The sequence below is a fragment of the Corvus hawaiiensis genome, chromosome 2, assembly GCF_020740725.1.
Source record: "Corvus hawaiiensis isolate bCorHaw1 chromosome 2, bCorHaw1.pri.cur, whole genome shotgun sequence".
NCBI lineage: Eukaryota > Metazoa > Chordata > Aves > Passeriformes > Corvidae > Corvus > Corvus hawaiiensis.
Window position 1 is genome coordinate 121,147,731 of NC_063214.1, and position 15,437 is coordinate 121,163,167.

General features: G+C 47.3%; 1 protein-coding gene across 1 annotated transcript; it reads left to right on the forward strand.

Moving 5' to 3' along the window:
* The first annotated feature begins 5,565 nt into the window (after window positions 1-5,565).
* On the forward strand, window positions 5,566-6,438 carry CLDN14 (claudin 14). Its single transcript, XM_048295419.1, has one exon. The coding sequence runs from the start codon at window positions 5,566-5,568 to the stop codon at window positions 6,241-6,243; it is 678 nt and encodes a 225-aa protein (XP_048151376.1). The 3' UTR covers window positions 6,244-6,438.
* Window positions 6,439-15,437: the final 8,999 nt, after the last annotated feature.

The following is a 15,437-nucleotide window of genomic DNA, read 5'->3' on the forward strand; positions in this document are numbered from 1 at the left end:
CCTCCTCTCTGCTATACCTTGGTGGATGTTTGTTATCATCCAAAACTAATAACCTTGGCTTCCTTCAGCAAAAAAAAAAAATGAGATCCTGTGAGCTGCAAGAGCTTTTGTTCATGTGCCAAGCAAAGAGCTAAATGTGTATATCCCTTCCTCTGACCACATCAATCCTTTTGTAACCACAGTCAGATAATTTTGATCTTTCACTCTTTTTTTTTTTTTTTTTTTTTGCCACACCAGAGATTTTATGGGAGGACACTGAGAGAATGAGTTAGAGATGTGACAAATGATCCACCCAGCCACCCCAAAAAGCAGGTGGCAGCCCTCGAGGGGGCTGGCAATTAATGCCATATGTGACATAAAACTCTCCCTAAAGCCACTGGTTTTATCTGTGGGACTGAGGGGACAAAACTCTAAAATTTGGGGAGTAAAATTAAACGGAGCCAAAATGTGGACCTGATCCCGTTTTCTTCACGGCCTGTCCAGTTTTTCCAGGTTTATTGACTTTTATAAAAATTCAGGGTGAAGATGAAACTTCCAGTTTGCTCCTCTAAGAAAAACCCCAAATAACACGCCACGAAAAGCTGCATAATTCCATGATGGAAACAAAAAGTTTGGTGTCTTTTGAGGAGTATTTCAAAGAGAGATCATTTTAAATCCAGCAGAGATGATGTGTGACTGGTCCCAGGCAGGAACAAGCCATGAACTGAAGGGCAGCACCCACAGCCAAGACAACGCCAAAAACCTTCCCTGGCTCCCATGAGGAAATTTGGGAAAATACTGAGGTGCTGCAAGGCCGGTTATAAATCCATGAAGCCACCCAGGGAAGGTGCTGGAGGCTTCAGGGATGTGAGGAGGGCTCCTGCTGCACATCTGGCAGAGAGAGCAGCAGCTGCACTGCCCTGATCCGTGGCAGCGAGGCGGTGGGAGTAGGTGTAGGATCAGGCTGGGTTACAATGTGCCTCTCAAACTTTTATTGATTTCCTAATCTCCTCTTTCAAAAAGTAAAGAGGGGTGGGAATGAAGAGAAGAATTTTGCTGTGAGCCAGGCGGGCCTTGTTTCCCTTCAGATCTGCCCACCCTCGCCCACATCCAAGCAGGGAGCTCTTCTTACCAGGCAATTTATTTTTTTCCCCCTGGAAATATTTGAGCAGGAGCGAGCAGTGAGAGAGCCTGGGAAGTTGAAACAGCAGAATTTACAATGCCAGGGTGTGGAACCTCACTCACCTGTCTGGTGAACCTGAGCACGCCCCAAAGCTCTGAGCCTTAAACATTAATTAGTCAGGTTGTAAGAGATTAATCAAGGAAAGTTAATTTCAAAAGTAAAATGAGTACATACTTAGGGTCTGGCTCAGCTGAGGTCCAGCACATTGTAAGAAGGACATCTCATCATTTTGCCTTCCCAGTGTGGAGGCTGAAAGGGATTTCTGGCATTTCTGAGGGAATTGGTGCAGAATTAGTGGGTGCTGAAGGTACAACTGAAGTTGGGAAGGGTGCACAGAGAAATACCAAAATTCCTGGGTCAGAATTCATTGGCAGAACCACCTGCAGCCCAGGGGAGGGGCACAGCAGCCACAGCCTGCACGAGAGGAGCAACTCAGAGGTCTGGAGAAAGGGCTTGGAAAGAGCAGGAACAAAAGGATAAGACTGCTACAGGCAGGGAAACAGTAAAATGAGAAACAATGAAAGAGACAGCAGTAAAACATGCATCTGTTATTTAATCCTGGGTAAATACCCAGATTAGTGACATCAGATTCTGCTGTTTATTTGGAGCTTACTCTGGAGCCGTGGCTCCCAAGGCGGAGGCAGCTGGGATAGAGCCCATGGATCCAGCCTAAGGATTTATCCCAGACATGGCATCAGGCAGAACTAAAGTTTGTATGGAAATACTGTCTTTCCAGCCCCTGTGCTCATAAAAATAAAGCTGGCAGGAGCTGGCAGGGTGAGGGAATTCAAAAGTTTCATAAATTGTCACATCATTTCGCAGTCACTCAGTGCTTAGATGGGCCTTGAAGGTCATGAAGGCTAAACATGGACATTGTGTCTCTTTTTTTATTGGTTTTTATCCCAGATGCCATCTTTACTTCCCCACAAAGGCTGGCTCTGGTTCACAGAATCCCAGAATCATTAAGGTTGGAAAAAACTTCCAGGACCATGGAGTCCCAGCTGTGCCCCATGCCCACCTTGTCCCCAGCCCAGAGCACTGAGTGCCACCTCCAGGAACTCCTTGGACACCTCCAGGGATGGGCACTCCAAACCTCCCTGGGCAGCCCCTTCCAAGGCCTGACCTCCCTTTCCAGGAAGAAATTGCTCCTGGTGTCCAACCTGAGCCTCCCCTGGTCCAGCCTGAGGCCGTTCCCTCTCCTCCTGTTCCCTGCTAGAAAAGGGTGACTCCCCAGTGAGAAAGCAAAATTTGCTCACTTCCTTAAGAAATATCAACAAACACAACCCATGCAGAAAAAAAGGGCTGATTTGTGATTTAATATTTCACTGGCTCAGCCCACAAGGAACATCCAAGCTGCCGCTCATCTGATCCCACTGAATGTTCCTGAGCTGAGCTGTAAAGTGAGACATTTCCACAAGGCTGCTGATGTTCCTGGAGATAAATGTCTTGAGTTCCTGCTGCTTCTGCCACTTGGCAGCGAGGAGGGGAAGGCTGGTGCCCAGCAGTGAAACTGTTACTGAGCACCAGGGGCAGCTGGAACTGCTGAGGAAGGCACATGGAAAACATGACGCCGAGCAAGCGGGGCTAATTAACACTGGCTGCTTAAATTAGAAAGCTTTTAATGGCTAATGTTTAAAAGTAACACCTTAATGACGTCTAAAAATAGCTGCTGCCGAGCCCCAGAGTGTTCTGACCTCCATTAAATCGGGGGTCCATTTCCCAGGACTGGTGGTGTAAATCACATTTTCCTTTGAGGTCGTGTTCTCCCCGGGATCAGCTGCAATGCCTCGTGCCCGACCTCGGGAGCCTCTTTGCAAACACACCAGAGTGACCCGGAGCACTCCTCTGGATGTGGGCAATGTGTGGATGCCGTGTGTGGGATGAGGAATTAGAGAGGATAATCTTGGGTCGTGCTATCTGCTCATCATGAGGGAGTGGGAGATTCCCAGACCAGGCAAAACCGGGGATGTGAGAGGATTGAGGACACAGGAGACACAAGCTCCATTTCCAGCTCGGTTGCCAACATCTTGTGTGATGTCTTGAGGTCCCTTATGGTCCTGCTATGCCCCAAAACCATGTGTAGATCTCCCTGATCCTGGAGGAATATTCCCAGGATAATTTCCCTGAGATGGGTGGCATGCTTGGATACAGATGTGCCTCACGGGAAACAAATAATAACATAAAAAGGGAAAATGCTGCTTAATTTTCCTTAATATGGGAACCAAACCCATATAACCTGCAGGGAAAACAAACACTGAGGACTTCTCGTGGTTGGAACAGAAATAAAATATCTCCAGTAGTGCTGGAAGTAACGGTTTGCTCCTTTGTGCTGTGCTTGGCCCTAACCCATGGCCTGTCATATCTCTGGTAGCTGAGAGAAATCTGCAGCCTGACCTCCCCTGGAACAATGATTTCGGATATAAAACCCTCTGTGTTTGTCTCGGGATATGCAAATGAGGCAAATTACTTCAGCAGCCACATAAACTCAGGTGTTTTCACTTAAGTGTTGCATAAAGAGGATCTGAAACGCCAGGAAGTCGCAACAGGAGGAAAAAGCTTTCCTAAAACCAGGCACACTAAAGGAAAGCTGCTCTTTGCTTTGCTCTTCCCTTCCAGCCAGCAAATCCAACATCCCATTCCTCCCCATCCCATGGCACACTCCAAGTAAAAGGAATGAGTGGAAGTAGAGAGTCCTCAGCCTGTGGTGTTGTCCTGCCTAGGCCATAAAATCCTTGTGCTTTTCCATTTTTCCCTTTATTTTCTCAATGTCCAAGGGATTGTTTTGGGAAGAGACGCCCCATCCTACAAGAAAGGTGGAGAGAGACAATTCCCAAGGGCTGGAGGGCCAGGAGCCAGGGAATGGCTTCCCAGTGCCAGAGGGCAGGGCTGGATGGGAGATTGGGCAGGAATTGTTCCCTGGGAGGGTGGGCAGGCCCTGGCACAGGGTGCCCAGAGCAGCTGGGGCTGCCCCTGGATCCCTGGCAGTGCCCAAGGCCAGGCTGGACACTGGGGCTTGGAGCAGCCTGGGACAGTGGGAGGTGTCCCTGCCCATGGGATGGATGAGCTTTAAGGTCCCTCCCAACCCAAACCTTTCCATGATTCCATGATTTTGCTGTCAGGCAGAGATCAGTGAATGCCACAACAACGGAGACAAACCCTGGCACTGATTGATGTTCACCTGAAGCACTCCAGACTCGTTAGAGACAAGTCTGAGACAAGGGGAATGTGGAGCAGCTTTCACTTTGCTCCCTCTGCATCCTTCGGCTGTCCTGATGGCATGGATGAGTTGATCCAGATGGTTTTCCTCCCTTTTCCTGCTCAGGCCAGGTCCTGCGAACACTTCCACTTTCTCCTCCGAGCAGGAGTTCAGCACGTGCATGGGGCTTGACAGAACTGGAGCCTAAATTTGTTCCTGTTTCTGAATTCCAAGCTGGATTGTGACACAAGGGTTATTTTATATATTAAAATATCGGGTTTCTGCCCACACACATGATGCATGATGTATAACAGAGCTGGCAAGGCAGCCATTGGAAAAGGCCACTCAATCTGGGATTTATCCAGAAGGAAAAGTTGCCATTCCTTGTTTTTCAGCTTGGATTTATACACCACCAAACTGTGAAGGTGTTGCCCCTCAGAAGTTCCAGGATGTTCACCTGATTCCACATTTCACCCACAAACTGAAATCACGACGTGAAACTCCACAGACCCTAATGAAAATTATTCCCCTTGGAGTTGCTTTATTGAAATGCAACCTCAAGAAATACTGGCCAGTCAGGAAAGCGACTTTAATCCAATATTTGTTATCCTCTTCCACAGGTTTTAAATCACTCTCTTTGCTCCCTACTTTGAGCAAATACACCCTTATTGTTTTCCTAGTCCTGCTACGACCTTCTGGGAATGTTTTCATCGCGTAAAGCAACCTGGAGTTCCCTACTTTATAAATCTCCTTCATTCCAAGTGTTAACACTACCTAATTCTCTGCTTTAGGGAGGAAATCATGTTTGTTTTTTTGAAGAGCCTGCTGGGAAGAGGAATATTTGCATTTAAAATATTTTTTTTCCATTTCATAAATTGTCTTGAGTTCTCTTCCCAGCGGGCAGCAGAAGGCTGTTTATATAAGGGAAGAGGGAAGCTTGCTTTCCCATTACTTCTACAAAAATACGATTAACAGCGATAACTATGCTAATTATTGCCCTCACTGCACTTGGAATGCACCTCACTGGCTGGAGAGGCAATGCTTTGGGGTAATAATTAACTGCTTTTTTCCTCAATTACCTTTTATTAGGCGAGCAGGAGGTGTCAGAGTAAAACAGCCGCACATCTTCCAAGAAAAGCTCGTGTTTTTCCGAGGGAACCCAAGCGGAGGTGCCTCATTAAGAGAACCGGGCAGGACAAACACTCCCATGGCGAGCTGGGCCTTGGAGCTGCTCGGCTTCTCCCTGAGCCTGCTGGGCCTAATTGGGACGTTAATTGCCACCATCCTGCCGCACTGGTGGCGCTCGGCACACGTGGGCACCAATATTATCACAGCTGTGGCCTACGTGAAGGGGCTGTGGATGGAGTGCGTGTGGCACAGCACCGGCGTCTACCAGTGCCAAGCGCACCGCTCCCAGCTGGCGCTGCCCGCCGACCTCCGCGCCGCCCGTGCCATGATGGTCACCTCCTGCCTGCTGTCCGTGCTGGCCGCTGCCATCGCCGTCGTCGGCATGAAGTGCACGCGCTGCGCCGAGGGCAGCCCCGCCAAGGCCTCCATCGCCGGCTCCAGCGGGATTGGCTTCATCGGGGCCGGGCTCCTCTGCCTGGTGCCGGTCTCATGGAGCACCAGCGACATCGTTATGGATTTCTACAACCCCACGCTGCCCGCTGGGATGAAGTATGAGATAGGGCAGGCTCTTTATCTTGGATTTGTCTCCTCAACCTTGACCATGCTGGGTGGGGCTCTGCTGGGAGCGTCGTGCCTCGGCGAGGAGCCGCCTTTCCCGCCGCATTCCGGGAGCGGACCGGGCGCCTCCAAGGGAAACCACGCTCCTTCCCTGACATCTGCGTCCCACAGCGGCTACAGACTGAGTGACTACGTGTGAGTTCCTGGGATCTGGCACAGCTGCCTCGGGATTCTGTGCGTGGCATGAGAGAACTTGGAATTGATGTTACAGTTGTTTATCCCTTTCCTTTCGTCCCGGAGGAGGAAAGGGTGTGGATGCAGAACTGCTGCCTGCAAAACCTGGGAAATAAAGGCAAAGGAGCTGGGGTATTCCCAAGGCAGCACGTTCCTGTCTACCTCCAATCAGGGCTTTGCAGGCAGGTAAATCAAGGGGGGTTTTGTTAATAATAATGCTTTGGTTTGGAGTTGGTGCCCTGTGAGGCAGAACTGGCCACAACTCCTTGTTTCTTCCCAAAAAAGACACCGTTTTCCCTAAAACCTGGAATGTCTTGGGGATACACAGTGATTTCCAGCACTGATTGCCTGCTTGGTTCCTCATTTCCATAATTCATGAACGTTTCGTCATGACAAGGTATTAATTTTGCTTCGACTTAACTTTTTTTGTTTGTTTTTTTTACAGTCCCTTGCAATATGAATTTCAATGGCACCGTGACAGACGTATTTGACAGCCTGTTACAGGCAATATTTGAAGTTACATTACAATGTTTTGACCTGATCAAAATAAAATTTCAGCGCATATTTGAAATGCATCACGAGGGAAGCAAACCCTCTCAGTGGCTCAGAGCTGGGGTTTTTTACAGATGTCAGGAATAGAATGAAACCAGACATTTGATATTAAACATATTTTTAAAATTTAAAATCAAATTTCTCAGAATTTGTCACAGAATGGGCATTTAGATTCTGGGCAGATTTAGCATTCTGCACAATCTGTGGATTATAGAGAGTGGAAAAACAGTTCCTTAAATCCTATTCCCAAATCCCATGTAATGAAATGTGCTCATTTCTTGGGATGAGTGCTGGTATTTTGTGTCAGGGTTAGCAAGGGTATCTCCATCCCCTCTGGAGATTTTGGGGGAATTTTCATTTGGGGCACAGGGCACCCTCCACACGAACACTCATGGACTGTGACCATTAGCTTGTCAGGAGTATCAAATCCAGACATTTCCTTCTAAAATCGTCACAAAATTCCATCATTCCACAATGCATTCAAACAATCAAAAATCAAAATAATGAGCAGAGAAGCCCAGCCCTCTCCATTTCACGTTACAGTGAAGTCCCAGGCACACATATTATGACATAAAATTATAACAAAAAATAGAATCACTGTATTCCTGTTAAACCAGAAATTTACAGGTCTCCCACATGCAACATATGGACCAACATACTGAAAAAAAAATTAATTCCAAGATCTGTGAGGCAACTGATCTTAATTTGGCAAAAATCTCTGTTTGTAATTATATTATCACCTTGTGTCACCTCCAGAGCTGGGCAATTTTCAGCATTTCCCCTGGTTCCAGCCTGAACCTTCCTTTTTGTGGCTGATCGCCTTTGCCTTTTGTTTGAAGGTGATTTGAACTGGGACAGAGGGTTTTCAGCATTGATCCAAGTTAATACCACCAGAATTTTTAAAAAGAAATGGAATTTCTAAGCAATCTGCTGAGACCAATAATAATAAAAGGGATCTGGGACCAGAGTTTGGTTATTTCTGGTGATAGGACCCAGGGAATGGCTTCCCAGTGCCAGAGGGCAGGGCTGGATGGGAGATTGGGCAGGAATTGTTCCCTGGCAGGGTGGGCAGGCCCTGGCACAGGGTGCCCAGAGCAGCTGGGGCTGCCCCTGGATCCCTGGCAGTGCCCAAGGCCAGGCTGGACATTGGGGCTTGGAGCAGCCTGGGACAGTGGGAGGTGTCCCTGCCATGGCAGGGGGTTGGAACTGGATGATCTTTAAGGTTCTTTCCAGCCCAAATTCTGTGATCACTGACCCTGCAAACATCTCAGTGACAGACCCTGAGGAGCAGGGAATGAACACAAACTGCACAATGGCTTCTTAGAGAAGATGGAGACAAACTGCTCGTAGTCCACTATGGATTTCTGGGATGACTTTCAGCCCAATGGAGGTGGTCAATTCCGTGGGCTTTTCCTGTATTTCCATTGTAACAGATCCTGCCAAGTGATTAGATACCAACCTGAGCCAGGGCTTTGGACAGCCATGAATGCTGGAGCGCAATTCCAAGTGAGGAAATGGGCTGTGGGTCATTAGGGGGGCTCTTTGCCATATACTGATAAATTCCTTCCCTTGCCAAGTGTTGGTGTGGTGGGAATACTCCTGTGTAGGGCTGTTCTTACTGCAGCAATTCCCAGCCAGGCAGGATATGTGACAGGAGTGGGAAGAGTTTATAAAGTCCTGGCAAAAATACCTGGAAGTGCTTGGATGTCAATAAAGAGGGAAATGGTTTCTTTCACAGAGCTGGTAGCCAGTGGATCTTGCTCCATGCTAAAACTGACATAAATTTCTTTGTTCTTTTCTTTTCTTTTCTTTTCTTTTCTTTTCTTTTCTTTTCTTTTCTTTTCTTTTCTTTTTTCTTTTCTTTTCTTTTCTCTTTTCTCTTTTCGTTTCTTTCTTTTTCTTTTCTTCTCTCTCTCTCTTTCTCTCTTTTTCTCTCTCTTTCTCTTTTTCTCTCTCTTTCTCTCTTTCTCTCTTTCTTTTTTTCTTTCCTTCTCTGATCTACCAAAAGACATTACCCCCTTCCTTGCAAACCTCACTTTGCAACATGAGAGAGATGTTCTTTTCACTTGTTTTCTTGAAAATGATTAATATAACTTAGTCCACATGTCCCTATTATCCACATTTCCTATTCTTATCACTAAAGAGGCATCTGGACATGTTGATTCCCAGTTTAATTCGGATCATCCTTTCCAATGCTTCAGCACATGGCATCAGAAGATTTGTTTAAACCCTTTACTGACTTTTCCATAAACTCAGACATCTGAATGGGTTTTAAATGCTTTATGGACAAGAAAGGCAGGATAAACCCAACCTCCCTCCTTTTTCCTGGGGGGAAAGGTTGTTAATTTTATTTTCTGCTTTAAGCAGGAAGAAAACACATTAATTTCATCAGCTCACACTTCAAAGATGTTTGGTAAGCAAACTGTTAGAAAGTGGAGTGAATAAACAGAGTGAATCAATGCAGAGATCTGACCTGTTGAGAGCACATGTGTGGACTTCATAGAGATGTGTGTATATTTAAAACGCTGGAATTCCAGCTCCATTGACTTCTCTGAGGTCACAGTTTCACCCATAAGCTCATTATTATTGTCAATACTCCCAAATCTATTAGAGAGCTTTTAACTAAAAGGCCTCCAGAGCAAAGAGAATCAAAGTCAGGGGGATTTTTCCCCCTAAGAAGGATGGGATGGCAAGGAAAGGCTTTTGTTGGCCATTTCACAAAGTGTTTGGTATTGAGCAGAGCAGCTGCAGCCTGTGGGATGTGTGAGGGAGTTCTCCCTTCCACTGGAGTCAAGGACAAGCAATTTTATTTTTAAAATGTCATAATCACTGGTATTGATCACTGGGGGTGCTCTCAAATCCATCCAGGCTCGGGCTATCGCTACTATTGCTATCCCTGGAAATTCCAGCCAATTAGGCTGCCTTGCTAATGAACCTCAGCTGCTTTTCATGGCTCTCTGTGGGAGAAAAAGGCTCTTTGACAGAGCAGTCCCAGCCTTCCACCTGCCCTGAGCTGCCTCTTTGTTTTATTTAGTCCCATTTTATCGTTCCATGGAAAACATGGAGAGCAAAAATCAAGAGGTATTCACAAACCTTGGGAAACAGAGTTAGAACTAAATTGCTTGGGAGAGGTTGTGGCTGCTCCTGGATCCCTGGAAGTGTCCCAGGCCAGGCTGGACAGGGCCTGGAGCAACCTGGGATAGTGGAAGTTTCCCTGCCCATGGTAGGGGAGGGATATTCTTGAAGGCCCCTTCTAAGGTGGATGATTCTGCGAAATACATGGTAAAGGTCAGCTAAGGCAATACCAGATTTGGGTTTCATCATGGATGCAAAGTTAGATCATGTTAAATCCCCTCACTCTTGAAAGGAAGTTGAGGAGGAAGAACCTGGAAATCAGGACAGTTCAGTGAAATATTTTCCTTTTACTGAACACTATGAACTCAGGGAATCAGCTTTGCAATTGTTGATGATTTCTAGAGTTTTATGGAATTGGTATTTGCTTCCTCTACAAGGGCAAACCATCAAGTAGATGTTGCCAGCAGGAGAAAAGTGGGAGCAAGGAAAAGGAATTTCCATCCCCAGTAATATCCAAGTGTTCCTTTAGTGGTCTGCACACATAACAAACATGGCTGCGCTGGATCCAAATCCTCACATAAGTCCTGGCACCGTGAGCTGGCAGATGCCCCACCAGAAATGCCACTCCCTCACCCCTGGAGTGAAGCTCTTGGCAGTTCTCAACTCATCCAGTGGTTGGAATCTGGATCCAGTTTGGAATCTGGATCCCAAACATCCCCATTTGGGATCTCTCAGCACGTGGTGCTGATCCCATGTCCAGCAGCACATCCCAAGCACTGGAATATGCAGCGCAGCCACCAGTCCCTGAACCCCATTGATGGCACCTCAGGGTCCTCCCACAGCCTAAACTCCTCCTCTCCCACAATCCCAAAGCAATCTGGAGTCTTCCAGCTGTTGTTTGGTACCTCCTGGCAGGAGTTACCTGGCAGACACGAGCAAACCGATCCATAAAGCCCGAAATGGGCTGTGAACAGAACTTCTGGAATGTCTCGTTGCTTCCAAGGGCCAAACAGGAGAATGTTGGTCTTTAGAGAAGCTCACACTCCATGGACACAGCACCCTCCCTTCCTCTGGAGGTTTTGTGGTCTCTGGGCATCAGCTCCAGCTTTCCCTCAGTATGACCAGACCTGTAGCAATTTCTGTCAACCCCACCTGCTGCAAGAGCTGCTTCCCTTTTCCCAGTCTCAGCCAAAGTTTCCTCTATTCCTCCTGCAACACCTTTTGAAGATGTGTTTTGGCCAACTTTGTTATATTCTTTGTTTTCTCCTTGATGAGTTCCATCACCTCCTGAGAGGTGTCCCTGCCCATGGCAGGGGTGGAACCAGATGATCTTTAAGATCCCTTCCAACCCAAACCATTCTGTGATTCCATGATTTAACTTCAGAGCAAACTCGGGAGGGATGCAAGGATTGCTGTCCCTCCTTTTTTATGGTGAATACCAAACAAAGAGGAGAGTTCAGTGAATGCTGCCAAGTTCACTACAGCGGTTTTAAAAAGTGGCCACTGTACAGCACCAAACAGTGACCCCCAGTCCCTTGTGGGTTGGGATGTGGCTGAGCCCTCTCATCCCCCAAACCAGCCTGAGATGCCAGGGCTGACTGGGAACAGCAGGGGCCAAACATGGAGCCTCCAGAGCTGGTCCCAAAGTGCTGCCTGGCATGGGATCTTCAGGGAGAATCACTCTCAAAGCTCACACCAATGACTCATGGGCAGTTCAGCTGGGGCACAGCACCCTGACCCTCCTTCCTGTGCACAGGAGTCACAGAATCCCAGGATCCCTGAGGCTGGAAAAGCCCTCCCAGCCCAGCCAGGCCCAGCTGTGCCCCATGCCCACCTTGTCCCCAGCCCAGAGCACTGAGTGCCACCTCCAGCCCTTCCTGGGACACCTCCAGGGATGGGCACTCCAAACCTCCCTGGGCAGCCCCTGCCAAGGCCTGAGCTCCCTTTCCATGGGGAAATTCCTGCTGCTGTCCACCCTGAGCCTGCCCTGGCCCAGCCTGAGGCCGTTCCCTCTCCTCCTGTCCCTGTTCCCTGGCAGCAGAGCCCGACCCCCCCGGCTGCCCCCTCCTGTCAGGGACTTGTGCAGAGCCACAAGGTCCCCCCTGAGCCTCCTTTGCTCCAGCCTGAGCCCCTTTCCCAGCTCCCTCAGCTGCTCCTCACAGGGTTGACTCCAGAACCTTCACCAGCCTCACCAGGAAAGATCCATGTCTGGAACAAGGCAGAGACTGAATCTCCATCCCAGCTCCAGGTTCTCTCCAGCAGATCCATCTTCCCTGCTCAAAGGAAAAGCTCATTTCAGTAGAGGATGAGCTGAGTTATCTGCTACATCTCATTCCAACTCCACTGCCCTCCAAGGGAGCCAACACTCCCGCTCACGTTTCACCTGAAAGCCTCTGGAAAAAGCCACCTCCAGCTCCCTGTGGGTCAATCACAGAATCCCAAAGGATGCAGCCAATAGCTCCTTCCCTATTTAAACACAGTCTGAATTGGGTATTAACTACCTGCTGTGTTTGGCAGCTCTCTTATTCCTAAAATAAATAACTGTATGAAAAGTCATAAACTCTATATTGGACTTTTTAATTTAAAAAAAAAAAAAACAACAAAAAAATCAAAGTACTGTCAGGATTTTAGCAGCCTCACTTCTTGCAGTAAATCTGCTTCCACAGCTGTTCCTGCTGTACTGTGTCCTTCAGCCAAGAGTAGCTGCAGTCCAACATTTCCTTCTTAAGTTATTCCTTACCCAGAGCAAAGCCAAGGGAATTTTGGACAGGGCTCGCCTGCTCGAAATTATGAATGTGCTCTTATTAGAGCAGGTTGCATGTTTTCTATTAAATATTCATTCAAATAACAATCCAGCAAAACATTTGTCAGGAAGAGAGTTACTTTGGCTGGAAGGACACATTTTTCTTCCAGTCTCCACCAAAACTCCCCCGTATTTATCACGTCCAGGATTTGAGGGCATAAATGAAGATCTTGCTTGAACTTTGTTAAGCTCCATCAGCAGTGCCAGATCCTGTTCTTTTGTTTCAGAGTTGTACCAGTTCAGGAATTGCTTGGTTGTCACCAGGGAAAAACCTTTTACAGGTTCCACTGTGGCTTATAAAATGGGAGAAATAAGAAAAGAGGGGGGAAAAGGAAAAAAAAAAGAGAGGAAAGTGGCATTTTCTGCTCCTGCCTCTTAAAATCCTGCCCATGTTGAGCTGAGAGCCACAGAGTGTCTTGTAAAGTGGTTTGATTTCATGGGATCATGGAATGGTTTGGGTTGGAAGGGACCTTAGAGCCCACCCAGTGCCACCCCTGCCATGGGCAGGGACACCTCCCACTGTCCCAGGCTGCTCCCAGCCCCAATGTCCAGCCTGGCCTTGGGCACTGCCAGGGATCCAGGGGCAACCTGTGCCTCACCACCCTCATAATAAAGAATTTCCTCCCAAAACCCCACCTAACCCTGCCCTCCCTCAGCTTAGGGCCATTCCCCCTTGTCCTGTCACTCCAGCAACCATGAAAGAAAGGTTTCCTCTAAATCCCAGAGAACTTCAGTGTTCCTGCAGAACTCCCCACCTTGTTCTGAGCTAAACCCCAGCTCCAGGAGCTGCTCCAATGAACAAAGTTAAAGATTAGCAATGTTGCCATCATGTGGCTGCTCCCAGCAAAGGCTCGGCCATGAGCCTGAATTTATTAATCAGCAGAGAGCAGATTGCACCTGGATCCTGCTGTGGAAGCTCAGAGACACCGTTTAAAGTTGTCACTATTACAGGATATATTTAGAGAAATTATTTTTATAGCAAGAACGTGTGTACAACAGAAAAGGGGATCCCAGCCCTTCCACTGTGCCCCTGATCCTCAGGGATTTTATAGATCATATTTAAAACCTCACTCCAAAATTCATCTTAAATTGTCCAAGCAGAAATCCTAGAAGTGAAAATCCCCTCTTCCTGCAGAAACAAGAAGGAAGAAAAAAGGATAAGGAATCATTTTCAATATCCTTCATCTTTGACATGGCTTGAAAGTGAAATTGTAATGTTCCAGCTCTTGAATTCCTTTATCCTATGACTGCTAGAATAACTTGTGATTTTCAGTGATTTTATTGTATTTTCTCTTACAATCCCTTCTCTGCAGTATCACACCAAGTTCTTCTACACTGACAAGAAAAATCCAAGGAAAGCAATTCCCACAGCCCACATCAGAGCAGCTGGGGCTGCCCCTGGATCCCTGGCAGTGCCCAAGGCCAGGCTGGACATTGGGGCTTGGAGCAGCCTGGGACAGTGGGAGGTGTCCCTGCCATGGCAGGGGTGGCACTGGATATTTAAGATCCCTTCCAACCCAAACCATGCCATGATCCTGCGATTTGTTTGGAAAATTGTTTCCCAACTCCTGGGAAGCTGAGAGTGGATAGAAACAATGGTGAATTTCCCACCCCACCTGCTCCAGGAACAAACATATCCCAGGTCCTGGCAAACTTCTCCAGTTTTTTTGGTGGAAAATCCTGTCTGGGTACAAGGTGCAGTTGTTTTATGCCAACTCTTTCCCACTACACAGGATTCCCCATTCCAAGGAATAATTGTCATGGACAATAACCCATCCCTGTTCCTGCACTGTCTGCTCAGAATTACATATTTTATCCAGTCAAGTATTCCAGCAGGAGCCTGGTTTGGGCTATTCCTGCTTCTCCAAGCAAGGAACACGGACTTGGCTGTTCCTGGCTGTCAATTTTATCTTCCTTTAATAATCCATCCCACAGCAGAGATGCAGCTATTTTATGGATTGAAAATTTAGAATATTGGAGCACCCAGCCAACACCTTCTCTCCCTTCTCCTTGCAGAGTAAATCCACACCTTCCTCCCTACCCTGCTATTTATTTGTAAGCGCATCCAGCTGGTGCAACCCCACTGGTGCCAGGAAAAGGGAAAACAAAACCATCCACGGGCTCCTGCAGCTCTTGGCTTGCAGGAGGAGCACTCAGTGAGCTCAAAGTACCATTTTAAATGAGATCAATCGACCAGGCTGAGATCCCACAGCCATTCCCAATCCAGCCTGGCACGTTTCCATTTCCCTTCACAAACAACACCAAAATTCCTTATTTCAGCTTGGCAGAAGTCAAAACAAAAATGCCTGCCTAGCTTATTTATTTATTTTGGTGGCCGAAGGGGGAAAGTTTATGCTGAGACAAAACCTGACATTATTTAGCATCAGAATTTATCATTGTTATGCTTAAAACTCAAATCTTGAGGAGTCTTGAGGGGGAAAATGCACAGAGAAACAATTCCCTTCAAAATGGAGCTTTCCTGCAAGGAAAGCTCATTTCTCATTTCTCATTTCTCAGCAAGGAAAAACATTTTAAGTGGGAAATACAAACAATTGGAGCACAAACACAAAGATTTGGGGTGTTAAACACCAATCAGCCCTCCCAGAAAAGATGGCAACAACTTAAAAGACAGAAACTGGTTCCTCTCCTTTCAGGAGCACCAGGATCATCTTTTCCCAGGCACTGAAGAGCCCCAGTTTATGCCCAGTTTCCAGACATAAAGAAATCTG

Excerpts from the sequence above, each read along its gene's own strand:
- CLDN14 (XM_048295419.1), top strand. The coding sequence starts at position 5,566 with ATGGCGAGCTGGGCCTTGGAGCTGCTCGGCTTCTCCCTGAGCCTGCTG.